General features: G+C 48.3%; 8 protein-coding genes across 8 annotated transcripts; 4 read left to right on the top strand and 4 right to left on the bottom strand.

Annotated features, from left to right (window-relative positions):
- Window positions 1-10: 10 nt before the first annotated feature.
- On the bottom strand, window positions 11-1,282 carry FSUBG_801 (integral membrane protein PTH11; the record flags this gene model as incomplete). Its single annotated transcript, XM_036686375.1, has 6 exons — window positions 11-515; window positions 565-730; window positions 785-804; window positions 852-889; window positions 943-1,148; window positions 1,198-1,282. The coding sequence occupies 6 exons, from the start codon at window positions 1,280-1,282 to the stop codon at window positions 11-13; spliced, it is 1,020 nt and encodes a 339-aa protein (XP_036543817.1).
- Window positions 1,283-2,885: 1,603 nt separating this feature from the next.
- On the bottom strand, window positions 2,886-4,469 carry FSUBG_802 (cytochrome P450 monooxygenase 3A19; the record flags this gene model as incomplete). The annotated part of the gene is made up of 1 exon (XM_036686386.1): window positions 2,886-4,469. One exon carries the CDS (start codon window positions 4,467-4,469, stop codon window positions 2,886-2,888), a length of 1,584 nt encoding a protein of 527 aa, XP_036543818.1.
- A 751-nt stretch (window positions 4,470-5,220) lies between these two features.
- Window positions 5,221-10,596, top strand: FSUBG_803 (major facilitator superfamily transporter; the record flags this gene model as incomplete). Its single annotated transcript, XM_036686397.1, has 13 exons — window positions 5,221-6,033; window positions 6,081-6,342; window positions 6,392-6,516; window positions 7,352-7,726; window positions 7,774-8,342; window positions 8,389-8,499; window positions 8,547-8,616; window positions 8,670-8,794; window positions 8,923-9,110; window positions 9,158-10,010; window positions 10,064-10,249; window positions 10,302-10,452; window positions 10,510-10,596. 13 exons carry the CDS (start codon window positions 5,221-5,223, stop codon window positions 10,594-10,596), a joined length of 3,915 nt encoding a protein of 1,304 aa, XP_036543819.1.
- Window positions 10,597-10,837: 241 nt separating this feature from the next.
- Window positions 10,838-17,799, bottom strand: FSUBG_804 (ADP-ribosylation factor 8; the record flags this gene model as incomplete). The annotated part of the gene is made up of 9 exons (XM_036686408.1): window positions 10,838-12,120; window positions 12,176-12,612; window positions 12,651-12,902; window positions 12,958-13,063; window positions 13,119-13,697; window positions 13,763-14,137; window positions 14,192-14,679; window positions 15,180-16,371; window positions 16,428-17,799. 9 exons carry the CDS (start codon window positions 17,797-17,799, stop codon window positions 10,838-10,840), a joined length of 6,084 nt encoding a protein of 2,027 aa, XP_036543820.1.
- A 223-nt stretch (window positions 17,800-18,022) lies between these two features.
- On the top strand, window positions 18,023-18,916 carry FSUBG_805 (uncharacterized protein; the record flags this gene model as incomplete). The annotated part of the gene is made up of 2 exons (XM_036686419.1): window positions 18,023-18,774; window positions 18,862-18,916. 2 exons carry the CDS (start codon window positions 18,023-18,025, stop codon window positions 18,914-18,916), a joined length of 807 nt encoding a protein of 268 aa, XP_036543821.1.
- A 661-nt stretch (window positions 18,917-19,577) lies between these two features.
- FSUBG_806 (polyketide cyclase) lies at window positions 19,578-20,375 on the bottom strand (the record flags this gene model as incomplete). The annotated part of the gene is made up of 1 exon (XM_036686429.1): window positions 19,578-20,375. The coding sequence occupies one exon, from the start codon at window positions 20,373-20,375 to the stop codon at window positions 19,578-19,580; it is 798 nt and encodes a 265-aa protein (XP_036543822.1).
- A 1,818-nt stretch (window positions 20,376-22,193) lies between these two features.
- On the top strand, window positions 22,194-23,897 carry FSUBG_807 (uncharacterized protein; the record flags this gene model as incomplete). Its single annotated transcript, XM_036686440.1, has 2 exons — window positions 22,194-23,358; window positions 23,542-23,897. 2 exons carry the CDS (start codon window positions 22,194-22,196, stop codon window positions 23,895-23,897), a joined length of 1,521 nt encoding a protein of 506 aa, XP_036543823.1.
- A 927-nt stretch (window positions 23,898-24,824) lies between these two features.
- FSUBG_808 (general repressor of transcription) lies at window positions 24,825-26,846 on the top strand (the record flags this gene model as incomplete). Its single annotated transcript, XM_036686451.1, has 4 exons — window positions 24,825-25,252; window positions 25,300-26,386; window positions 26,432-26,599; window positions 26,646-26,846. 4 exons carry the CDS (start codon window positions 24,825-24,827, stop codon window positions 26,844-26,846), a joined length of 1,884 nt encoding a protein of 627 aa, XP_036543824.1.
- Between the last annotated feature and the right edge of the window lie 126 nt (window positions 26,847-26,972).

Below are 26,972 nucleotides of genomic sequence, written 5' to 3' on the forward strand. Positions count from 1 at the left end.
TTCTATAAGCTTAAACTGGAGATTCTGCATGCACGGAAGCTTTCGAAGCTCCATTTCTATCTCCATACCATGAGCTCCCACCATAGGTATTCACATCATGACTGACCTGATACGACTTGGAGACCACAATATCAGCCATCCTCACAGTCTTGGAAACGATCGAGTCCTGGCTCCCTCTAAAACTCGGCTTCGATCCCTCATTGATACTCGGTGTCAGTTCATAAGGCCCCGAGATATCCTGCGTGAGCGTCCTATTACCGCCCCTCGTCCCCTGAGTCGTCGTACGATACGATGAAGTAATCTCACTTGGAGCATTGCCATTCCAAAAGGACTTTGAGAAGATCGGTCGAAGAACGGGAATGTTGACGGTGAGAATTCCAACGATGGTTTCTCGAACACCCCGTGCGTTGATTGTTAGTGCAGATGGGTTTGCGGAGAGCGTGAGGACGACGCGGGTTATCGCTGCGTCGATGACGAAGGCTCCTGACGAGAGGAGGAGACCGATGATGAGTTTTCTAAGGATGTTAGATCGGGTTTTGGGGAATGAAGAGGAGGCAGACGGACTTGCGAATGGGGACTTGGAGTTTCCAGAGGAGAGGCATTGGAATTCCGAGGATGAGAGCGTCGGTGCTGGGAGAGTTAGAAGGGTTTACGTAATGAGGGGGCTTGACGAACAGAACGTTAAGAACTGTTGTTACGAGGAAGTTCTGCATTTTGAAGGAGCATTTCTCTATAAAAGCTGTTAGTTTACATAGCAACAAGCCTGCAGCTCAGTCCGACAAACCTCCAGGATCGGGCACAACCCTAAAATAATGTCAGCTTAGCTCATCAACATCGATATCTGAACTTACTGCCAGTTATTCTGAGTCGGGAAGCATCCAAAGGTAATCTACTGACGATCAGCTCCCCCTCGATCCAAATTCGACGGAGACCCTTGCTTACGGTGAGGAAGACAGCAAGGTAAGATACAGCGCACAGGATCGACACAGTCTTGACAAACATGTTATGCCACGTCCCAATCGTCATTCTCGAAAAGAAACATAGCATCGTTCCCTTGAGAGACCAAATGAGTGCTGTGTATGCATACCAAGCTGCAAGTTCGAGTTTCGAACCCGTTTCGTACTCGTGGATTTTATCTTGCGTCAATTCTTTCCATTGTGAGGTTATGATTCTCTGCTGGGGTTTGGGAGTACTAACTATGCGACTTGGCTGCGACGCCAGCTTCGATGTTGGTGCCGAGGTAGTCTGTGTAATTAGAGAAGAAGTTGTAGGTGTAAGTCATGGAGTCTTACAGATGAGATGTACTGTAAATGCATCTACAGCGTAGAATATGAGAACAAGAACAGAAAAGAAATCATCCCCTTGCAGACCCCTCCATCCAACAGTCTTGAAACGAACTGCAAAACGCGCGAAAGAATAAGCGTGCCGACGATATAAAGCGTCCACGACTCAATAATGAACTAATAACATCAGCCAGTTTCGACAGTGATGACCAAAGAAACATACCGATGGCCTATCTTCAATTTGAGGCATATTTCACAAACAAACTGACAAAAGCAGAACAGAACAGGGGGACAGTCGAACATGCGGGGAGCACCTCCATCTTTATTACACAAGCTAAAGCTGCATGAATCACAGGCTAACACAAATGCCCCTATCACATCGGATCTAAGCGGCTTTGACGAGTCGCGGCTGCATATGACTAGACCCCGGAAGGGAATAAGGCTGACACTTCGATCTGAGGTAGATTTGTTCCACTCAGGGTGCTGTACACATGATGAACCGTGTAAAACTAAACCTGAATGACATTTCTCAACCGTTTCTGATTAAATTCAAATGTTGACAAACATAAGGTTATTTGGAACAGCATTTGTTTCACGAGTGGAAGAAACAAATTCCTCACGATTTTTGAAGTGCCGATCGCTTTCGGGATTGGCGAGTCATGGATCTCCGCTCGGGAATCTAGATCGCGGGGAAAAGCGGAGAATAATCCGATCGATTTGCGATGATCGATCACTTTTGACTCGATAAGATTCTGGGGAGTAAACTCAGTTATCTCTGTATGATCGACATGCCCGAATCGGTAGTCAACAGAGGTGTTTCTAAACCTCTTTGCCTCGTTGAGCAATTGACTTGATTATCTCCCAACCAACTAATACGATTTACCACAGCAGACGTGCCAAAAGTATCTTGTCGAGATTCACCAAAATCCTGACTCGACCACCTTGACACTTTTACCTCACAACTTAATTCTACATAAATTGCACCACGTTTCATGTGCAGACCGTCTTGAACTCAATTGGCCTCCCAATACCCCTCTAAAGAATGGCTTGGTCAATACTAATGAATCTTTAATTTCTCTGGGGTTTGTGGCTGGACTAGCTCGTTGGATAACCCGCCTTTGCCGATAGGTGATCCGGGAGGCGGGCCGGCGACGGATTTACGAATAAATAGATTGTGCTAGTGACGATGCATGTGGCTGGAGGAGGAGTGAAGATTGGATAGGAAAACTTTATTACTTTTCAAAATAAGGAGTGAGAATTCTTTTAGATTGGATTGCTCAATTCTCGTGGACAGCTCTCCATAAGGGCTTGATTCAGCGAACTTGACGAGATTTGTAAACAGCAACTCTAAGCCAACTGTGTGAGAGAGGGCCTTAGCTGTTGAAAAAAACTGCTAGTTCGTCATATATTTATTCGTACCCCGAGGATCGGGAGGAGCCGTGGAAATACCTTGGCACCCCAGCCTAACTACGGGTTTATGACTGTCTCGGCCCGCGCTAGACAAGTACCCTGATACAGATGTGAAGCGGCTCTAACTTGGCTACGGTCTATATATGATTCTATGAAGAAATAATTGCAATACATAGACCCTAGACCGCCAGCTCACCACCCAGGAACTAACTCAACATTCAACTTCCACCCCGAAAGAATCTTAAACAGCGTCAACGCAAAATCATCACCAATCTCCCTCCCCTCATCCGACCCATTCTGCAGATCAACAGGAGTAAACTTATACCGCCCAACAAGACTTGCAATAAAACACAACAGTTGATCTCTGGCATACTGCTCACCGACACAACGACGTGGACCACCCCCAAACGTCAGAAACGAGTACGCGTGGTCCGCTCCACCGCTAGGATTATCCAGCCATCGCGATGGATTGAACACCCGCGCATCAGGCCCCCAGTGCGCAGGGTCACGGTTGAGCGCCCACGGCGAAAAAACAATTTTTGTGCCTTTAGGGATTCGCTCTCCTGCAAGAGTGATGTCTTGTGTTGGCTCGCGCCAGAGGAGGGTGTTGATGGAGTGGTATCGCAGCACCTCGTTAGTTACAGCGTTGAGATATTGAAGACTGTGAAGTTGAGACTGGCCAGCTTCTGATCGAGGCGAGACTATATGCTCCCTGATCTCCGCGCGCAGACGGTCTTGGATCTCGAGGTGTCGGGAGAGTAAGTGTATAGCCCAGCATGTAGAACCAGCCACTGTCTCAGTCGCAGCGGCAAAAAAGTGAACAGTTTGCTCAACCAAGTCCTGATGCGAAAAGTGCCCAGTCTGCATAAGCAGTGTGAGCATATCAGGATCAGACCTTCCCAGATATTTCTCAATATTCCGCTCGTGGTCAGTTGTTATATCCTCTGCCGTAGCACGAACCAGGGCCATGATACTATCGATTGTCTTGACCGCTCGCAGCGGCAGCTTCAGCGCAATCTGGGGTCCGATGAGGGACGCTGCACGAAGGGTAGTTTGACCTCGCTTCGTGGTCTTGAACATCTCAATGTAGGCTTTGCCAAAGCGAACCTTTGGATCTGGAGAGCCTTTGGTGTTCTGACCTGATGTTACTCTCTGGAGGGTCTGGAACTCGGTGCTGAAGCCGAAACGACCGACAATGTCGATACTTGCTGCCGAGACAAGTTCGATGATTCCTACCACACCGTGTTGGGAGAATGGTTCCCTCTTTATGTGTTGCGGGAGTAGGTCAACAGCGTCGATGGCCAGGTTCCAGATAGTAGGAAACCACTTCCTCATCTGAGCAGGACTAAACACCGGATTAAACCTCTTGCGAGCCTGTCTATGCTGATCACCCTCTTGTATGAGCAGTCCATGGCCAGCGATGTTATTCGCCAGAATCCACTGAAGCTCAGGCTTAATAGTCTTGTAAGCATTCGAGGACAGCAACTCCTGCGCGGCTTCAGGGGAGGCGACGTAGATGCGTTCCTGATTGAAGACTCCCATGTACCTGATGAGTCCACGATGCGGGAGCTCATCCATCCATTTTTCTATCTCGGAAACTTTGGGTTCGTGTATGAGACGTAGAAGGGGGGAGCCTTGCTTGGGAGAGGGGAGATGCTTGAGGGGATTGTAATGGGGTTTGATAAAAAGACGGCTGATGCAGTGTAGTATTGTGGCTGCCACTGCGAGGATGGGGAATATCCATGATGGTTTGGTGAGGTATGGTAGCGGTGACATCTTAGAGAATCAGAGTGGGTGTGATATTGGTGCTGGGTTCCATGGGGTGGTCAGGATATCAAGCGTAAGAGGCAGTTTCAGAGCATTTTATGGACACTTACATGGCGGAAGTGCTCAATCCCCAGGACAGATCTGCCGAGAGTCGGACATCTTCCATAAACCCCGTATCATCTTAGTTTGTCACAGATCTACACCTGAGATTAGTAAAAGTTGAGTAAGTGTCTCGAATGACTTGTAGTTCGCCTCATAAACATCGACTTGCATGACAACTAAGATAAATATGGCCACAATAACCTAAAAATCCCAGTTTATATCACACTAACCTGTTAATCAGAGCTTAAGGGATCCATCTCCTGACGTCAATGAATATGCTTGATTTCACAAAAACTAACAAGATCTTCTCCCAGACCCGGTCCCATCACGGAGATACAGACCGGAGGTTCCCCGAGATGTGATTCCATTCACGAAAGAGAGGTGGCGCACTTTTTCATAGGGCTAGCACTAGACAGTTAGTGAAACTCTTGCTCGAGTCGAGGTTACATCTCGCTTGCGACCCCAGATTACGGGATTTCTCGGTCCCACATGAGAGGGTAGTCCCTAGCGCTGTAACTCGGGAAATCCGGGGTATCTTGGTACTTAGTTTAAAGTGTCATGTACAAATACGTTAACTTGGAGGTTATGGTTTGATTGATATCGACCGGTTATTCATCAACTCCCAAGTTCACTCTTCTCGCTTCGCGTACATATCAACATGCATAGTCAAATTACCAACGATATTGAGAATTCCATCTCCTTCGATGACTCTCAAAGTCCATCGTCAATTCCAGATGGGCTAAAAGAAGAGGACAGACCGGTCAACTGGCCCTCCTCCAAAAAATGGTCCATCGTAGTCAGTACCTCTCTCGCAACCTTTGTCGTCTCCTTCGGCAGCAGCGTCTACTCAGCTGCAATCCCCCACATCCAAACCCGATTCAGCGTTTCACCCGATACCGCCCTCCTAGGCATAACCCTCTACGTTATCGGCTTCGCCCTTGGTCCGATGGCATGGGGTCCCGCGTCGGAACTCTACGGCAAGCGAAGACCCCTGTTTCTAGGCTATGCCATCTTTTGCATCTGCCAACTCCCCTGTGCCCTCGCGCAGAACATGTCTCTGCTCTTGACGTTTCGGTTCCTTTCTGGTCTAGCTGGCTTTTCGAGCCTGGCTATTCTTGGGGGTATGTACGTTGACTTCCTCAACAGACCAGCCGAACGAGGGATATCCACGGCTGTTTTCAGCGTTGCGACTTTTTGCGGACCAACTGTTGGGCCTATCATTGGAAATCTGGCGACTCTCAAGCTGGGCTGGCGCTGGACGGCGTGGCTTACTCTGATAGGAGGTGTCGTCTTTGGGAGTGTCGCGTTTGTCCTGACCCCTGAAACGTCCGAGGTGGCGATACTGCGCCAGAGATTTAAGGGGAATACATCGGTTACCCAATCTCGGATATACCGTCCAGAACGGGGTATATCGATATTTGTACAGAGCTACCTCACGAAACCTGTCAGGATGTTTGTGCGGGAGCCAATAGTAAGTCAGCTACCCCAGCATTTAGAAACCTTATTGAAGATCTGCAGCTCATCTTCTTCACCGTCTACATGAGTCTCGCTTATGGAATTATATACCTCACTTTTACTATGTACCCTCTTGCATTTGTCACAGTCCGCGGATGGTCCCGTATGGACGGAAGTCTTCCGTTTATCGGGATGACCATTGGCGTTGTCCTCGCGTGTATAGGGATTGCTCTGCATAGCATCTACTATATCCAGCAGAGCCGAGTTCATGTGCCGGAACGACGTCTGCCGCCCATGATTGCCGGGTCCGTCCTCTTGTCCGCAGGTACATACCAAACCGCCCTATATTTGAACCCCAGTCTTACATATTTCAGGCATTTTCTGGTTCGGATGGACTTCTAGCAGGTCAGTCCATTGGCTGGCACAAGCTGCCGCTGGGGTTTTCCTTGGTAGCGGCTCCATCCTGGTCTTGATGTCTGGCGTGGTGTACCTGATTGAGGTATATCTCGTCCACGCCAATAGCGCCCTGGCCATTAATAATTTTCTACGCTGTGTGATCGCTGCTACTTTTCCTTTGTATGCTACAGACTTGTTAGTGGATGTGGGGTTGGGGGTTGGTGGCACGGTCATTGGCTCAATCTGTCTCGCTCTCTCGCCCGTTTCCTTTCTTTTCTGGCGATATGGTCGCACGATCAGACAGTGGTCAAAGTTCGCGGAGGAGTGAGCCCAATGAATGTTCCCTGTCTCTAACTAATGTCGCATAAAATACGGCATGGTCGATTACTTATCAGCCCAACCTAGGCGGGGTGAGAGTACGGGTACTAAAACAGTCGAGAACAGCAAACCGGTGATTGAAACGACATATTCTGTTCTCTGATCTCATTATTTGGCTTTCTGTAGTTCCATAAGAATAAATTGCTTGTTTGCCACACAAAACTTATAGTTATTAGGTTTCTTACTTCGCTTAGAATGAGAAAATGTCCTCCTTGAAAGTAGCCGCGGCACAAGCCGTCAAATCACAGACATGATCGCTGTGCAAGTAATCATGGATGTACTGTAGCTCCATTGTCGAGGCCTTATAGTGCTGTTACGGGCATGAATCATAACAATTACTCTATTCTTTATTATCTTCATTAGCTCCTTACTGTATCATATAGAATGCGTATACATCATGGATAAGTATCTTCTAGTTTTATTTCGGATGATCCCTAATGCTTTCAATGGCGAATGCCTTGAAAGATCGTCGCTTCAGGCACCCTTGCTTGAGGAACCCCTGCTGTCAGGCACCCTTGCCGTAAGGCTGACTGGCTGCACGTTGGCTACCTCATCCACAGCCTCAATCTTCTCTCGCTATCCCGCCCAACATATCCTCACCGTTCATTGCAAATTATCTGTCAATTGAAGCAGACATGTCAAAAACGCCGCCGAAAAAACGCCAGCGCACCGCGCATGTCTTGCTCGACGAGAGCGACTTGTCTAAGAGAGGCTGTCTGGAGCCGCCAAGTTTTCTCGACACCTCGAGGCTTCAAGAACCCGGTTGGTTGAATCCGATATCTTCTTCCAATCCAAGCCAGCGGAACTCATACAGTCCGTTCGCATTGAGCGATGCGGGAAGTTCGCGGCTATCCCCTTTGAACTATCAGCCATCCGTTAATGAGGATGCCGCCATTTTATCTACCAACGAGTCTGAGCAATGCTGCTTTGGAGAGGTTTGTAAATTACCCGATCTTTCACGAGTCCACATCCTAATAAATAGCTTCTTATCGAATTCTCGTCACCGGCCACGTTGAGTAAAGATCTACCAAATGCTCCCATTGAGCTCCGATTCTCAGGCCATGTGATAAGCCTTCATGTTGAAGGCTCTGGTAACTATATGGGTCGTATAGATTCCAAGGCCATAGTCGATCTCGTTCAAAATTATCAGGTGACGCTCGTTGCCATTTTGGAATGTCCACCTGTCAAAAAGAACAAGTCCATCGAGTCGTTCCAAACGCCAAAAATACTTCATGTTGTCATCTACGGCCTGCGTAAGGACATGGATGATATTGGTGACTTTCTGGAAGATTCTGAACTCTTCCTCCAGCATCCGACTGAATACGATACTCGCCTGGAGTATTTGAACCCTCAGTACCTCTTAAGACCCGGCTCAACCATTCCTAGAGCTGATGGTGCGACCTTCCAAGCACTAGCAACCCAAAATTCATCAGACCAAGTCATGGCGGAAAAGGCGAAGTGCGAAGTCCATCAGGTGTTTGACTCTGCCAGCGGACCGTCGACATTTACGCAAGTCCAACCAAGTCCCAGATTAAGAACGAGTCTGAAAGAGTAAGGTTTCAGTAGTTGGAAGAAAAATGATCTGACTTGAATCTAGACATCAAAAGAAGGCCCTTGCAATGATGGTCGAAAGGGACAGTGGTCTGCTTGATGATACGACGTTTCCTTCCCTATGGGATATCGTTACTACGTCAGATGGCCGCGTAGAGTATGCAAAATCTAGATCGCATCATTTTCGGAACTAACAGCTTGAAGGTATCGTCATACTATCACGGGGCGAAAAGAAGTGAACCCCGTTCCATTGTCTGGGGGTATTCTTGCCGATGTCAGTCTATGCATTCCATATTCGCTTCTCACTAACTCACCGACACATCTCAGGATATGGGACTTGGAAAGACCCTGAGCACTCTCGCTTTGATCAGTTGGTTTCTAGATGTTATGGACAATGCAGATGTCCCCGAGACTTGTCGCACGACACTAATTGTTGCACCAAACTCTAGTAAGTATGTTCTTACCATCATGTTCGAATATCCGCTCTGACATCCTTTTATCTATTCCTGCGTGGGAAGAGCAGATCACCAGGTATCAACATCTTCGTCCTCTTTTCAGCTTCAGAACTCACTTATCCTAGGCACATTGTACCTGATCAGATTCGAGTGGCGCTTTTCCATGGACCTATGAGAGACCAATTGGCCAAGTCTCTCCTGGAGTACGATGTTGTCCTCACCACCTACGGAACACTACAGTCTGAGTGGAAGTCAAGGAAAGAATATTCTCCTCTATTCACACACACATGGGCACGAGTCGTGCTTGACGAAGGTCATATTCATTCGCTTCTGGTTGTTTAATCAGCTAACAAAGTCCAGCCCATCATATCCGTGAGCGGTCGACAAAGACTTTCAGGGCCGTCACTGCATTACGAACCAGTCGAAGATGGTGCCTCACCGGCACGCCCATACAAAATCGGCTCGACGACTATGGGGCTCTACTGAGTTTCATTGGAGTCCCACCATTCATCAGTAAATCAGTATTCGATTTCTGGATCATCAAGCCGGTAGCCCAGGGCACTACGGAGGGGCTCAGACGGCTAAAACTACTTGTTAGTGCAACTTGTCTCCGCAGGACCAAAGACAGCGTGAGTGAAAGGCTAAGCCTTCCTGATCGTAAGGAACGCGAGTGCATTGTACAGTTGGATCCAGATGATAGAGAGCTGTATAATTTCTTCAAGAGAAACGGTGCCCATTTGGTTGCCAGCAGAGGGTTTGGTGCCTCAGATACTGCTAACAAAACGGGGGGCATTCTTCCGATCATCAACACCCTAAGACTCATCTGCAATCATGGACAGAGTCTCCTCCCGAACTTCGCCCTTGAGGCCTGGAGCCGTCGGCAGAACCCAACATCGGATCCAGATTTCAATGCAAGAAAGTTTGGGCTCTGCATATCTTGCGGCGTGGAAGCATTACCTACTGAGATGGAATCTGAATTCGCCTGTTCTCATTTCCTTTGCTCCAAATGCGCAGATTCAGATGAAAGTTATCAAATCTCACTTGATAGCGTTCTCTGTCCAAGCTGTACCAGGAATGGGGAATTAGCAGTTACCGACGCAGCTACAGACGAGGGAAGTTACCAACCGTCTGCCAAGATGAGAGCACTCATACAAAGTCTCCGTGTTGAGCAACAGGACAACCCTCCTACGTTTGGTAACAAACCTATCAAGAGGTTCTTCTGCCAGGCCCTGTCATCAATGATGTCCAATGCTGACAGGCTTGTAGCGTCGTGTTCACTTTTTGGAGAAAAATGCTAAACTTGCTCGAATTTGCTCTCCGGAGCGAGGGCTTCCAGTTTGCGAGAATAGATGGACAAAAGTCTCTGGTAGAGAGGACTTCGGCATTACAATCATTTCGCGACGACGACAGGTGCACTGTGATTATTGCCACGATAGGAAGCATTGGTGAGGGGTGAGTTCAACCTGAGTATGCTTATGTGTTTTCGATAGCTGATCTTGAACAGGGTCGACTTGACCGCTGCCAATTTTGTCCACCTGGTTGAGCCGCATTGGAACCCAATGCTTGAGGAGCAAGCAATAGACCGAGTGCATAGAATGGGTCAAACAAGAGACGTTGTTGCAACCCGGTACATCACGAATGACTCAATAGAGATGGTGAGTAGCTTCACATTTCTAAGCCTCAACATTTTCACGCTAATGCTGCCAACTTAGCTGGTTAAAGATGTTAAGGAGAGGAAGCTGGATCTTATCAGCAGCACCTTAGGCCATCTAGCCGGGCTATTTAATAGTCATAATTAGCGTAATGAAGAATATATTCTTTCGAAGAACTTATGGAGAGCACGTAGTGCTATAGGGTTCGGTGAGAAGACTCAGTCGCCTTGACTATGGGCTTCACCCTTAAATACAATAGAGAGCTCACAAATTAAGCTTCCATTTAGACTGATAGCTCATCGTCGACATATATTCCTAAATGGAAACATCTAACTCTACAATACATATCCGTGATAGATGTATCCCCATATGTATAAGGTATATATAGTCACCCTGTATCAGCCGATAATGTCGAAGACGCTGAAGTCAATCCATTTTTGGAACCTTGTCGCCTTTCTTCCACTGCCCATTCGACTAGTTCATCCCACGACATACCCAGCCACTTGGAGATACCTTTTGCACCTGGCTCCGAGGATAGAACGATCTCCTGCGCCTTGTTCTTCCCTGATGAGCGTATGACTTTCAATTTGGGATCTGCGCCAGATAACAGAAGATACTTGACTAGGTCAGCTGCCTCAGCACTGGTCTTCCTCATCGCATGGTGTAACGGAGGGAGGGTTGCAGAATTTTTGGTTGCTCTGTAGTTAACATCGGCGCCGCAAGCGATTAAAGCCTCAGCCAACGAGAGAGAGCAGTTCCCAGAGGCCACTAGCTTCAGGAGCTTATTTGCCCTTTTTTGACTAAAGTTTCCGAGTTTCTGCTGCTCAATCCACAGCGATACTACTTGTGACTCCATCAATGGGCTCCATTTGCGATAAAAATACTTTTGGGTGAAAGCAAAAGAAAAGTCGCCCAAGGATAGTGCGTCGTTTCGCCAGATAATGAAAGTTTCGATATAATCAGATGCCATTAATTCTGAAATGATTTCAAAGTTATAATATCGTAGTTTCTTGATTAGGCTCTTGCTGAAAGCCCACGCAACGACCGGAAGGTTGTGAGTTTTGATAGCGTTAAGCATGAATTTCTCAAGAGTATGGCTATCTGGTAGCTGCTCTCGAAATATAAGGCGGGCCATTGCAACAGAACCATGAGAAGCTAACAAGCCCTCAAAGGAAGATCTGAAAGCTGGTTCGGAAGGCCATCGTGGTATAATCGAGGGAAGAATACGTTCCATTTCTTGAACTTCATCTCTCATAATGTACTCCATCACGAGTGCCTCGAGATCCTCGCGCTGACGGGTATTGAGGTCTCCGGGAATATGAAACTCATTTGGCCTCTGGTGACATTGAGCCCAATGGTGTTCAAGTTGTCCCCGAGAAGAGAAACCGAGAGTCGAGTATTCGCAGCTTTCCATGGCGCATTTAAACGGACGGTCATGGTGTCTGATATGCTCATCGCGGAGAGTTCTGCTCCTTAAAAAGGAACGATGGAACCGACAAGAGATAAATGGGCATCTATTGACAGTGAGGCCATAATGCTTTTGAATGTCTGAGCAGTGGCAATCATTTGCATGTTTGCTTCCGCTGCATAGAATGCTCTGTAGCATCCGGTGGACACGTATTGTAGTCGCAGAGATAGTCGTCGGATCGAAATCTGGCCAGCCGCCATCATCTAAGAAAGCCTCAGTCGGAAATTCAGTAAAGTTATTATGGGTAGTTGTTGTTACCTTCGTCAAGACGCCAGCCATAAGAAGTAGCCATACTACTTCGCAAGTCGAGGCTGCGAGAAATAGCCTTGACCTCTTCAAGGTTTGACTTGAACCTATCAAGACTCCAGAGCCCCAGGTTTGTTTCCGAGTCCTGGCTGTAGTATGGATTTGCGAGGTCCTGCACGATGTGACCCAGCAGGGGGATAAGCTGTGGCGGCAACTCATCTCGGAAATGTCTCGTGCATAGTCTAAGACACTCTGCCCACTGGTGTTGTGCAAAGTTGAGTAGCCTATATGCCCCAGATATAACGTTTCGCTCGATATCGTCGTCACTGAGATCCGGGTCTAGACACTCTGAGCACAAATACGCCAAACAGGTAGTCGAGATTTCGAGAAGTGCCTCTCCCTCATCCAAAAGTTTATTCTTTTGATGTCGAAGAAGATACCTGAGATTGCTATTAGAACATATAGTAATCATGTTAGTGTCACTTACTCCTTCACAGTGAAGTGGACAAACTTCAAATGCTCGTCCTCGACCTGAACCAATGGTCCACATAGAGGTAGTGTGTTTAAAGTGGATCTGACTGGAGGAACACGCTTCTGGTCCACCTGGATTATCAAAGCCTGTTCCATCTCATGGCGAGTGATCTGAACAGGAGAGCAGGTTATCCATGACAACAGCTTCTTGCATTGCTTCTGAGCGACTGACGGATGTTTTGTAATTCTTTGAAGTATCCTCTCATACCTTTGGTTCGATATTAGCCTCAATAATGATGCATGGGGATAACAAAGCGACTTACGCTTCGTCGAGACCCTCAGGGAGTGCTCTGAGCTGGTCTCGGATGGAATCCAAGTCTTGTAGCATTTCCACATCTTCGAGGACGATCCTCGCATAGAGAAACATACCTAATCGATATCAGTTCACATGATTCAAGAGAAATAAGACTTCAGAAAGGCTTACCGTCTGCTTTCGAAGCCAAGGGATTGAGCAATTGCCGAACTTCTGAGCGGGCATCACTGTCGAAATATGAATTATCAAGCCAGTATTGACTTCGATGAGAGACGTATGTCTCGATACAACCAGAGTTCTTTCGGTCGATTGGTAGTATCATGGCAACTGGCTTAAGAATTCTTTCAATTTTGTCAACTCTTCGGCTGCTGACAAGAAGCTTGACATTGGGCAAGCTTTTCAGCACACCAAGGAGTAGATGTAGAAATGTCTGTTGGGTACAGTCATCAATCTCATCGAGGCCGTCAATCGTAATGTATGTTGGGCCTGCGGCCTGGAGCAGCTTTGTGAAGATGTTGAGCGCGAATTTGGAGTCACCTTTCAGATCGCGTTTCAAGTCTTTAGTGGTGCTCAGGATGGTTGAGCAGAGCACAGTTCGCAAGTCTCGATCTTGTGAAGCGAGCTGAAAGATCAAGGAATGGTAGATAGGGAGAGGGGAGTCCAGAGCATTTGTATAACTGAGAAAGACAAATAGCGAATGACCTAACTCTTTCGTCCTCTCAACCGCTGTCGATGCTAGGAAGGTCTTCCCTATTCAGTAGCCTATTAGCGTCAAGTATGCTTTGGACATCCTGAAACCGGAGAAATTGGCTTACCTGCTCCAGGGATACCTTGAAGCCATAGAACTTGGGAAGATTTCTCCTTTCCTTCAGCCCAACTCACAAATTGCTGGTCCTGAACTAGCCAAGAACCAGTCCCTTCACACCGAGTATTTCGAATGCGATCAAGGTCTGCATCGTAAGAGGGAGGGCGTATATAAGTCTCCATAGAATGAAAGTCCTGACGCTCTTGGAATTCTCGTGTCTCAGCGTAGTGCTCAAGAGCCTTCTTCCGCGCTGTGTGAGCTTCCAGAATGTCACTGAGTGTGATCTCATTGCAAAGCAAAAGCCTGTGCTTTTCTATGTTTTCAGCAATGACTTGTATCTCGGCTCGGCGTGCTGGCCACAATGACTCAAAAAACACTTTCCAGCCTAGACAGTTTAGCCTCACAAACTATATTATAACAGCGGGTATCATTTTCGTACGAGTAAGCCCAAAGAATCGTAGAGAAACGAGGTAGAAATCAAGGATGTCCTGGAAGAACAATCCCAGAACATATTTCATGCGCTCATTATTCTTGAACAGCGGAACGAATTCGTTAAATCGAGGAAGAATGGACCCCATGTTCTTCATCACGCCAAGAATCGCATCAAAGGAAGCAACGAGGTTACTCGAGATCTGTAGCAAGAGCTTGATCGGTCCCCAGATGAGAGCCAGAATATCCGGCTTGACTTGGACAAAGACCTCAATTACCCCGGCGTATTCTTGCAGTCGCTCGATATAAGGTCCGATCCTCTTCATGCCTCGTAGTCGCTTATTGCTTGCCTGGTCCTTTTGGAGCTGTTCCGTGTAGTCCCAAATGTCGTCAATTGTGGTCGCTTTCTGAAGCTGACTGCGCAGCTTCTGATCTTTGATCCCGTTCAGAAAGTCAGCTTTGGCCTTTTCAAAGACCTCGCTAACTTGGTCGGTCGAACTGGACGCCATAGTCTCTTGTCGCTTTGAGGCGTCATGGACAAGTACGAGAGTTGGATGAAGAGAGATGAACAATTTTCGGAAAGCCTCGTCATGCCGGGTACGTCAGACTGCAATTTTGGGGCTCGCCAGTTTCTCACCGCCTCGCGAGGCAGACTTTCCAATCAGGCTCTGAGCGAGGCTCACTCTGCAGCCCAAGCCACCAACGTAAACCTGGCCTGGAATCAGCCGATCAGAGAAAATACTTCATGGTGACAATTGGGGTATAGCAATTTAGTTATTTAGGGACTTTGATTAGAATGCATAATATAGACAACTTAGAAATTGCTACGGAAGTTATTTCCAACTTTCGACACGTCCACGCTTCTACTATCGCAAACCAGAGACATTGCTCATTCGTACTGCCAGTATGCCACACTTTTGCGTTACACCCACGGATACTCGTAAATTAAAAGCAAATTGCGCAAGAATATAGCGCTCTTCCCTCGCTATGAGACCTACATGTTTCTCCTATTAAGTAAGGAGCCAAGAAGCATATCAAACTTCGCCTCATCACCAAGCCAGATATCAACACGCCGACCGTTCATTATCTGCTCCAAATTCAACTTGGCTTTCAACTCCTCTATCGTCAATCCCTTCCGATCACTAGAATTATTCCCGAATACTATAAGGGAGACGCCAGAAAGCGTGGGCTGGCTCATTAACATGAGGATCTGTCGACGCACTTCGGGTAAAAGCCCTGTATCCTCTGTGTCCACTACAAACACGACGCCGTCGACTCCTCTGGAGTATTTTCCCCAATTCAGTCGCCACTCCGCATCTTCACTGAGATTCCAGATCTTCGCAGTGATCCCGTTCCGTTGTATACGTGTGGTGTTGAATCCGACGATGGACATTGGGGCTGTGGTTAAATCGTGGTGTGAGATGCCACGCAAGAGATCCAATTTACCGCAACCTGGTAGTCCTACCATCGTGAACTGCAACTCGGACTGGTTGAAAAGCCTCGAAACCCAATTATATGCTCTCTTTATGATCTTGTCTGGCACCTTCAAAGCTTTGGTCTCGTGATGTCTTTGAGCCGTTACGTCCCGGACTCGGGAACGCGTCCTCGGACGGTCCTGATCTGAAACCGTCTTTCGACCTGAGGCTGCCTCAATCTCATCAAGTGTCGGCAGACCTCCAGCTCCTTTCAAATAATTGACATGTTCGATCATACTCATCGGAGTACCAAACATAGCTGTCCAATCGTCGGTCCACCTAGGAGAGCGACTGAGGTCAATATCTCGCCCGGTACACATTATCAGGTTTATAAGGAAGTCGGCTAGATGGTTTCTGGAATACTTCGGGAGTAACTTGTCCCTTTTATCGGCATTTTTCATAAAACCTTGGAGCATGGCTGTTACTTGTGGCCCCTCTGTTGACTGAGATATCACTCCTGGATCCAAAGCTTTTCGCGCAAGACTAATTGCCAAGTGATGCTCGTTGCTGAAATAGTAGTGCTTGGAAAGATTTGCTAGCTGCCCAAATGGTGATGCTATCTTGACGTCCAGGTTGTTCTTATTCTTAATATCCTGGAAGATATCCACAAGTGGTTGTATCAATACGTCATCTGGAGTGACAGCCATGACATGGCCATAGGCGGTGCGGGTATTAATATTCACAACCCAAGCACCAGAATCTCCTCGCTGCAACTCTTGTTTGATCGTCAGAGTCTCACTCACGTCTGGAGGGGAATGTCAAATAACTTACTGCACGCCAAGGCTGGTTTATGCTTTGCTTTCCAAGGTCGTATCCAGACCCCTGAAGGAAGCATCAAATCGGCCGGTTTCTTTGTCAGGTCAAGCTTGTTCAAGCCGCCTCGCCCCCCACAAACAAGAACTTCGCATGCCTCTGGCTCCGAAGCGGCTCGACTCAAGAAGACCACGTCATTCAGAATATCCTGGAGAGGCTGTTCGCCCAGCGTCACTAGTCTTTCATCAATGCAATTTGGCGGAACGATTTGATCGGCTAATCGCAATATAGACCAATCAGTTCCAATGTGTAAAACCTTGCCTAGCGGACCAGCATCAGGACTATCAGAAGCCGTCCTAGCGTTAGCCTTGCCACTCTGCTGGGGAACTGCTGGTGTTTTGTGGGTAGGGACCGTGTCTACCACGAGCGGTGGAGGAATATCATCCCCGTCTTCATCCAGTCTGAAGTTCTCCGGCTGAGAGTTTATACTAGCATTGAGAACTTTATCAAAGTTGACGTCAAGCATCGAGAAGAAGCTCTTGAGCTGAGGTAAGGCATCAACGGTATCATTAGAATGGTGGCTGGTGGTGAGAGCTAAATACCCTTCGCTGCTTTCGATGATACCGCCGATAGTACTGATTTGGCGGTCGTTTCCCGTACCGATGGCGACTAGTGCACCACAAAGAGTGCCTGTATTGGCATTCAGTGTCTCAGCCTCACTTGCATCATCTGCCAGGAGTTCGATCTGCTGTACGACATAGCATACAGGCATAGGAGGTCGATATCTTATGCGAAACAATGCCGCGTGCAAAAACATCACCTCGCCCTCGTTGTGCAGTCCTGTGAATTGAATGAAAGGGACAGGGAGATCCTGGGTTTCGGTACCCATTTTAGAGGCTAACGCGCGCTGGGGCATCAGCATTCTGCTAATCTTGCGAAAATGGTCTAAGGGATTCTTCTCTGGGGGTGCATTGCGGAGATAGTCAATGTATTTCTCATATTGGGTCTCAGCCTCGCCATCAGAGAACTCATCGACTGTTGTAACTTGGAGATCATGAACTGAAGTACGTTCAACCCCAAAGAGGCGGAGTAGTTTATTGCCACGCTTCACCTGTACAACCCTTTTTGCTTTTGGGACCGGATGAACTCCCCCTTCTGTGGAATAATTGGCATCCGTCGCAACATCGTCGGGGGGGTTCGATGATTGGCCTTTTTTGGCGCCGTTGGGTGGCCGAAATGAAAGTGAGCGAGGGATGTTGGATCCTGGTGGTGACGTTGCGCCTCTTTGAAGTGATCGCGAAAGTTGAGGTGCGACTGGATCCGGTTCTAGGGAAAACTCTGTTCCCACGTCTACAATTCCACCATCTTGGTGCGTGTGATGAGGCAACATGGCTTGAATAGTTTGCCTCTACTTGGAGTTTGCGAACAGTGAGTGAGAATGAGGGGAATTGAAAACAAGGCTGCTGCAGGACAAGGCGTTGTGAGATCAAAGGGCACCGCCACCGCCCTATATGCATGTCTCATTCTCATGTGACCATCATGCCAAATATCAGAGCCGGGTCTTTTGCCATCGCCTTGGCTTCTCCGCCCTCAATTATTCCTCATTTCTCAGTATGAGTTTTGCACCTGATACTAGTACTGGTGTTCAAACAGAGCTGGATCCGACAGCTAAGAGACAGCTGATAGCTCGGAGGCTCTGGGGCTTGGATCTACAAAGCTCCAGCCGCGTGGATCAGCTCAGTGCTTACTTCGACCATTTCCGAGATCAGGCTGGCCAGCTCAATGTTTCAATGGAAGGTTTATTTACCACAGCTGACATTCTAAAAAACGGGCCTGATTCTACGCGTCAGCTTTTGAGAAATACTATGACCTCAGAATTGGGCCATGGACAAAGTACCAGGAATACTGCGACGAGTCATGTACCTCATAACAGGGCGGTACCCATACCTCAGAACACCACATCCTGGGATGTTGTTATAGAAGAACATATTGTTGCCACCATCAGAGTGATGCTGGCAGTAAATATCAACCTTGACCCTAGGACAGTATTTCTGGCGACGCCCGGTCTTAGCTGGGGCGAAAGCCAGACTCTGACAAGCTTCATAAAAGAAACGTTCCCGAAGCACGCCTACAATGACGAGCCCCATACACCCTTCATGGCGAGTCGACTTCGCGCACGTTACCTAGAAGATCACGCCGATGTTCAACTGGAGTGGACTCATCACCTCCCCGATCATCTAATGCTGAACATAGGCAGCCAGTCCAAAACCCTGCGAGTTTTCGACCTGGTGTCACTTCTTGAGATGACATACGAGGCTATGAAAGACGAACCTTGGGAGACATCTATGAAAGATAGCTTAAAGCGGTATGTACAAACAAACTGATAATCTGGATTCAACTCATGTGTAAAAGAGGTTGTTACAACCCAACATTCCTTTATGAAACTCTACAGACTATTCGACTGCTATTCCCGCCCCAAGACCAGCAATGGCTCGATCGAAAAATAGAATTTAACTCGTGCTGGTATCGCTGGAGGGGGAACGATGTCCGACTAGTAGATCAAAGGATATCAGCACCGCTTAAGTGCCATCATGGAGAGACTGTGTATGAAAGGCCGCTTACTACACGGCGAGAGCTTTTTGAGAGATATCCTCACTGGGCTATTCGCTTACATACCTTGTATGCTGAGTCGGAAGATCCTGCACCTGTGTCTCGACCGGGTCGATGGGCGCAGCGTAGAAGATCGCCGAGACATGCCTTCTGGCTGACTTTTATTGCATTAGTAGCAGCGGCACTGTTTGGTATTGTAGCGACGATAATTGGAGCGGTACAAGTTTGGATATCGTGGTGCCAATGGAAAGGTCAAGGCTCCTCAATTTGCTGACTGCTTTGGATATATAAGAGCGGGCAGGCACAGGAATCCATGGTACGAAAGCTCGATGAGAGAAGGATATACATGTGGATATCTGACATAGTGTGCTTGCCCTCATGACACCAAACTTTGTATTGACAGCTTAGCGCGATTCAGTGATTAACAGGAGAGGAGATGATTTTGTTCGAGGTAACGCCGGTGATGCCAGCATCACCTATCAGATCTATCGGCTAAATTGACACGTCCACAAATATTATCCAATAGAGACCTCCGTTCTGCATACGACTATAGTCTGTCTACTGAAGCTGCCTTCGATATGTGTCCAAATCAACAACAGACCAAACCCAGTGAATCTTTCCCTCATCGAGCCAATACATGACATGCTCATGAAACTCGACACTTTTCCCATTAGGCTCAGCGCCAGCCCATACTTTGACAGGGAGTCCAGTAAACTTCAACCTAGCCGCAACTCTCCCCGCTTCCTTATCTATGATGAAATCTTGAATGTCAAAGTACAGACCTTTAATTGCACTTTGACTGTCTGAAATCAGAGATATATACTCCGCGATGGTCTTGTCCACAGTATTATGCGTCACTGATGACTGACAGAACTTGTTAAAGTTTGCTTCCATGGTCTTGTCGTTGATGCTCTTAATGTACTCGCGGTACAGTGCTCCAAGGTCAAGAGAAGTAGGTTTCAGTTCTTCCAACGTCGAAGGAGTTGCAGTTTGTTTTGCAGAGCGAGATTCAACGTCTTTGAGTCGCTTGAGAGTTGTCAAGCGACCGTCGACAAACCATGTGATAATAATCTCCTGACACTCATACCGTTCACCATCTGGGAGGGTTTCAGTCTTGATGACTCGCCCAGCAACGGCTTGGGCGTTTACATCAACCACACAACTATCAAGTCTCACTGAGACTCCACTGGCTGAACGAAGATTTTCGATGAAGGCATCGCGCGACTGAGATGTTGTATCGATCAGCATACTCGGCTGAAATAAGGATTCTAGAGTTTCCCATTTCGTCTCATTCCGGGCGTTGAGGATAGATTTGAGGAGATCAATGAGCTCAGATCGTGATGTCAAAGAAGTCATGTTAAATTTTCAACAATAGTATCTAATAATAAGTTGTAAGAAGCAAGTTGATCAGTGTCTCCAAGGAAGCGGAGGTTGCATTTATACCTGGCTTGGCTCGTTGACAATAGCGCCCTTCGAGAATCCTTCAGCATTAGTCATCCAGAATGTGGCTTGGCGATATCATAACCTTAGTTCATGTTCGATAATGTTCAGCCTGGAGATTTTATTCCTTCCCTAATGAGCCCCGTAATGATCTTGATCAAGTGTAACAAGAATTCTGGCTAACGTAAGCAGGTATGCAACCACTCATATACGGTACTAACAGTTGTCAGACGAGAAGTTGTGTTCTTTCCTGCCGTTTCATCAACAACTATATCAAGAGTCCTAGAGACACATGAATACTTTTTAGCTTTCACATTTCAATCGTATCTATCGCATACACTCACTCTGGGAAGGGTCCCGTTGATGTCAGGAAAAGGGTAGGAATTGGATGATAGTCGAGGAGGGTTTGCTGGAGCGTAATAGTACCTATATTGTTGTTAAATAAGTAAAAGATTGAAGGATGTAAATATATACGAGGCCTCTTTTGTGAAATTAGATCTTATGGCGTGTCTAGCCGATATAACAAGACTAATGATAGTGAAAGATAGAGTATTGTTCTTTGATGGGAAGCGGCTTTTGCTTAGATTTCTTACTTTGCATTATACAAGCTGGACTGAAGAACCTTTTACAAGATACGATGGATAAATTGAACAGCTGAAGAGGAGTGTTTAAACCTTGGACATAAATTAGTAAAAAATCCTCTCAGTGACCTTTGCCATGGTGTCCGGCTAAAAGGCCAACTGCACCACGATCGATGTGACTTACACCAGTCCTCGCAGAGATTTCTGCATATTACCTACAGGCCATTCGGCATTCGAGGCTCTGGGTCTGAAGAATTTCCCATCCAAATAATTCTCGACCTACGGCAGACAGGACATACTGCGGCCATCCTAATGCATAGCAAGGCGAAGCTTATACAGGCAGTGGAATCGAATCTCAAGCGCTTGGAGCCGGTGCCTCAGGGGGATCCGGGCAAGGTTGGTGAAGCCATGGACGTTCTGTATTTATCGATTCCCGGGCCTTTTAGTTCTTCTGTGCCTTCTAATCGACATACAGCAACGTTTTGGTACACCAAGGTATACAATATACCCCAGGCAGCTTCAAATAAGGTTGCTGATTAAGTCATCATAAAAGCGTATCATTTTGTCTTTAATTAGGAGACTTATTTATATCAAGGCTATCTTTATATGCGGCTTCCAAAAGCTGAAGTTAATTAACATCTTTTAGTGTTCTGGCTTGATACATCTCGTTGAGATCATAAGCTTCAACTTCAATCAATGAATCTGCAATGTACTCCGTACTGCAATCTCAAATTCCTCCCCGAATTGTATGAAGATAACATTTTAGGGGATGCGCCATACGAAACTTTAACTGCTTGTTATGAGTCATTGAAGTTGGTACCTGGTGTTGCTGTCTGGGTGCCAAATGTTACCTAATACTGAGGCACCGGAGGTATAAAACCCCCAGTGGCCCCGTCTTTCGATCCTTCTCCACCCCCCTCAATCCACCATTTCTCCATGCAGGCACCTTTGAACCAAAGTTTAGGCAAAGTTCAACCACGCAAAGCACAGCACAATATTGAGAGGCGAGCCAAGTTCGGCTCCTATAGGATACAAGATATCTAGCACCACTTTGTACTGCTTGCTCGCTAACGACACCTCTAAGCAGTCACACTGTTGCTTGTTCTCATCACGATCAATCCGCGCTTCATCGAACCCTGTCACCTGCAGCATCATGGCTTCCCGCAGGTTGCTCAGTCTCCCGCATGAGATTCGACACCTTATCTATCAAGCGTACTTCACTCTCGATGGCGGATATGCCTTCCAGCCTGGATCTGGCAAACTCGCCGCCGCCGATGGACAACCTCTGGACCTCGCCCTCATGTACACGTGCCAGCTTATCGCTTCCGAAACGAAGAACCTTCCATTGAAGCACAACGTTGTGTCGTTCTCGACCGTATACCATCCCGAGTGGCGTTCGTGGGCCGGCCGATTCGATTACTTGCTTCGTACCCAATACTTCATGCAAACACATATCCTTGTTGAGCTCGGAAGCTTGGGATACGTCACCCCCGCCATTTACGAAGAGATAGGGAGAGAATTTCCCTGGTTTGTGCCGAAGCTTCAACAGGCTGTGAGAAGCCCTGAGCAATTTCGGACAGTCTATTCAGGCCGATACTTGGATGAGGTTGCCCGGGGCAGAGAGTGGAAAGTCTATCGCACAGTCACGTCCCGAGAACGAGTCTTTTGGGGCACGTCAGGTCCACGCTACGAACTCTCCCAAGCCGTCAAATTTGCACTGAGACTAGTTGCCCAGAAGCTGGAAACATGCCCAGGAAGCCGTTCGGCTCAGTCTATAGTAGGTTGGCAAGGAGATCGCAAAGACCTGCTCGACTTCCTCGACGAATGCTTTGAGCCCTGGGACATACCTTCATGGTCGGACCTGGAAGCGATGGGCCAGAGACTGGGGGACGAGGAAAAATGGGATAGACTACAGTTATGGGAGGTGGATCGTTGGGGAAGGTTCACTGTTGCCCATCGCTCCAAATATCGGTTCTCAGCTGCCGCTGTCGCCATTCGTTTCTTGCGCCATCTACCTCTTAGCAAACGATTGTCCTTGAGAGCAATAATATTGCGCGAAGACCACATCGCGGTGGGGCTCCAGGAACGTCATTCCAATGGTTTCATCCCTTTCCTCCAGGAAAATCCACGACTCCGAATTGAGCATCGTGTCAGCATGCTGACCAATATTCTTCAGGCGGCCAATATCTTCGATGACGCCTACCTCTACAAGATGCAGGCCGATGAATCCGACGAGCGAGACAAGAATTTCCTGGGTAACCATGTTTTCCGGGAGTTGAGCCACTGGTCGGTTAAAGCTCTGGCTACACTTGATGCTGGTATGCCAACTAAATCATATTCAATGATTATCGATAGCGATGCTGCCATGGATCTGTGCTCGGACATTTTCCAGCAAACTGTTCAACGAGATGGAGCATTTTTCGAGGCACTTGAAACGTGTTTCCCACAATTGCCGGATTAGTACGAGGCTCATTTTTTTGGCTGCCTTGACAGCAGAGCAGTGAAAGCCCTGGCAGTCCTCACCAATGAAAGTTCTATCCTCCGCTGCAACTTCAATCCTGGACAAGTGTGGAGCGCCGATAAGTTCATCAAAGACTTTCAAGGGCACGATGGCGCCACGAAACGTGGCAGGTCTGAACTGTATCAAAAGTACAATACCCGCGAGAACTTCGGGTATGCTCCGCCAATCCCTCTATCAAGATGGGAGGACCTCATGATGGACAATTGCGAGAGTCGTGAGATATTGACACACCGCGACCGTCGGGAGGCCGGCATTGCTGCCCAGGATCTCCCTCCGGACTATGGCAACGTGGAACTAAACCGGCGGGCCCGGTCACAGTTCCTCAACTCGAGATAGGATGTATTGTTGAAGCAGACGGTGAGTCGGAGGAAAGCACCTGGCGTAGGTCGAATTAGAACCACATTGGGCTCGTTGAGCAAGGTAGGACAGTAGCGAAGCTGGAGGTGAGTTGCTGTCAAAATAAAGCTTTCATGGAAGGGATGCTTCTTAAGGCTACCTTGCATTAAGGTGCCTCACTCACGGCCTCAAGGGCTTGATGATAGGTAAAGGAACGTAACATGCAGGTAAGTCTGTAATTACCAAGAAATGTATTTATCTTCAGTTAGAAATAGAGTATGATGCCTCGAATCCGATACGCACGCAGCTATCAGCCTGGAATTAAATGCGCAAACGCTCCAACTTGAATCAACAATGCCCGACAGGGACAAACTGCTAGTGACCAGAGGCACCATTAGTGGTGAATGGCGTCGGGTCGGGTGTACTGTAATTCCGGCCTCCAGTGGATTGGAGAGGTTCTTGCGACGATTGAATTTAGTGAATGGTGCACTATCTTAGGGGCGTCGGCTGCCTCCATAGTCGCTTAAGCTCAGTGCCCAGAGCCGCCCAGCCCCACCGCCAGACAGCGAGCAACGATGGCAAATGCGGGCAGCTCGACTCATCACTGCCATCAAGTACCTCGCTAAGAATTGGTATATAAACCCCAGTCCTAATCATACACAAGTTGCATTGAAGTTGACAATAAAAATGGATTCGTGCACGTTGTCGTACACAATCGCTGTATCTTTGGTGTCGAGTCTCTATTCAGTGTCTCTCACTGCACCGACCAGAAGATGACCAATACAACGCCCAGCATTGGAAAATTTGCCCCACGCCTCGACATTCGCGCAGCCAAAATACCAGTAGCAATGAACTACTGATTGACTGCCCTGTCAACGTACGGACGTCACCATCACTTGACTCATCGACGATGAAGAAGTCAATAGCATGCGGCGCGTGTCGCTCGTCCAAGCGCAAAGTGCTCCTCTTCCCTTCCCCTCCCTCTCACAGCAACTGACTCACCCCTCTCAGTGCATCCACTCAGGCGGTCCGCCTTGCACACGCTGTCGCGACCGCGGCGACGAGTGCGTCTTCCCGCCCAAGGGCACATCCTTCATCTTCCGCCGGAGCCGTCTCGAGCGTCACCGGGATGAAGTCGGAGCCGGGGCTGGTAGCCGGGCTGACTCGGAGCTGATCCGGGCCGGGAACTTGGCCACCACGGACCCGTTCGGCTTCCTGACGGATGAGGTCAAGAACAGTTATCTGCGGTGCTCGTACAAGTGGTCGTTCCACCATATTCCGAATCTCCTCATTGCTATCCGCGAGAGGAGGCTGGATCCTTTGCTGGTCTGGGCGATGCTGGCTATCACTGTGAGGTGCGGCATATGATTCCTTCGCTTATCGTCTCACTCACATGGAGCAGGTTCTCACAGGCTGCGCCGCCGGGGTATGCGACACAGGTCGAAGCAAGCAATACATTCGCTGCTCATGCGCGGTCTCTTGTTTTGTCACTAGTAGACCAACCAACCGTACATCGCGCCCAGGTTCTTCTCATGCTGACTGGACATTCCTGGGGTGCTGGTGAGGGTCGAAGGGCATGGGTTTATCTCGGCATGGCGGTGCGCATGGCACAAGTCCTCGGTCTATTCGAAGAACCGCCACCAGCGACAACCCGCGAGGACTTTATCGACGCTGAAGAGAGACGCCGCACTGCCTGGACGTGCTTCCTGATGGACAGTCTTCTCAGCGGGGGAAAGGGTCGCGATAGGATGCTGTCGGGTGATAAGATGCGGATTCAGCTCCCATGTGAGTCGGATAGCTTCAACTTTGGCCAGATCGTTCTGTGCGAAAGACTCGATGGCTCAATGCCGGATGGGGCGATGGGTACTGTCCACGGCAGTCTAGGCATTGTGGCCAACAGCATGCGCGTCGCTGATGTCTGGGGCGCCGTCGCCAAATGGGCTTGTACACGGCACGACAACACTGTACCACCCTGGCAGCCTCAGTCCGAGTTCCAGATGCTGCTCTCCCGCCTCGAACTCTGGAAGAACTCACTGCCCGAACGGCTACGATACGAACTCTTCCTCCTACGGGCACACAGCGTGTCCAACCAAGGTCAGGCATACTGCTACATGCACTGCATCTACTTCATGAGTGTCATCTTTCTCTACCGATCTTACCTCCCCGAGGTTGAGATGCAAAAGGCTAGAGTCGGCGATAAGGATTGGGACCAATGGTCAAAATGGTCAAGTAAAGAGCTCGAGAAGGTCGCTGAGCAAGTGTGCGACATGCTACAAGAGATCCGCGCATTTGGCCTGTACTTCCTACGCGGTCTCGTTCCATGGATTGGCTTCACCATTTACACAGCAGTTGGAACGATGCTGTACTTTTACCACTTCCCAAATCCCGGCGACACGGCTCATCAAGTTGAGAAACGAAGGGAGCATATCGTCGAGGGTCTTTTGTTCCTCAAAGACATGCGACAAGCTTGGCCGATGGCTGACACTTGGGTAAGTCGCCCGTCTCATGTCACTGGCTATACTGACGGACCACAGCGCGAGAAGATCAAAGCGATGCAGATATTCTACAGCAACATCAAGGCCGACGGCGATCTAGCAGTAACACCCAGCGAAAGACGAGAAATGCGCAACGCAATCATCGACTACGGCGCTCTCCAGCCCGATCCCGTTCGTCAACCCGACGCCGAGAGCACCGACGAACAGGTACGTCACCCAATCGCTCTCATCTTCATTCGCTAACAATTCCCAGAGCGCTACAGACGGTGAAAATGACCAGACCTCGTCAAACGTCGACTTTTCCTTCATCGCGCCCGCGGACATTGACCTGTTCGACACAGACTTTGCATTCGGCAGCAACATGTACGCGACGTTCGCCGACGCAACGCAGGGCTTCTGGGAGAGTTTCCCTGGAAGTATGGACATCACGGGTGACATGGTCTTGGAGAACTGAGTGGTTTTCTCACTGCCAAGCCGGGAAATGTTGAACGGCGATCGGCGCTGAGACCCATCGTAACCTCATGACAGTGAATGGGGGGTGAGCTGAGTTCCCCGCGGTTGCATTCAGGCTAAATGCAAT

This window comes from Fusarium subglutinans, assembly GCF_013396075.1.
Source record: "Fusarium subglutinans strain NRRL 66333 chromosome Unknown NRRL66333_c0000003, whole genome shotgun sequence".
Taxonomy (NCBI): domain Eukaryota; kingdom Fungi; phylum Ascomycota; class Sordariomycetes; order Hypocreales; family Nectriaceae; genus Fusarium; species Fusarium subglutinans.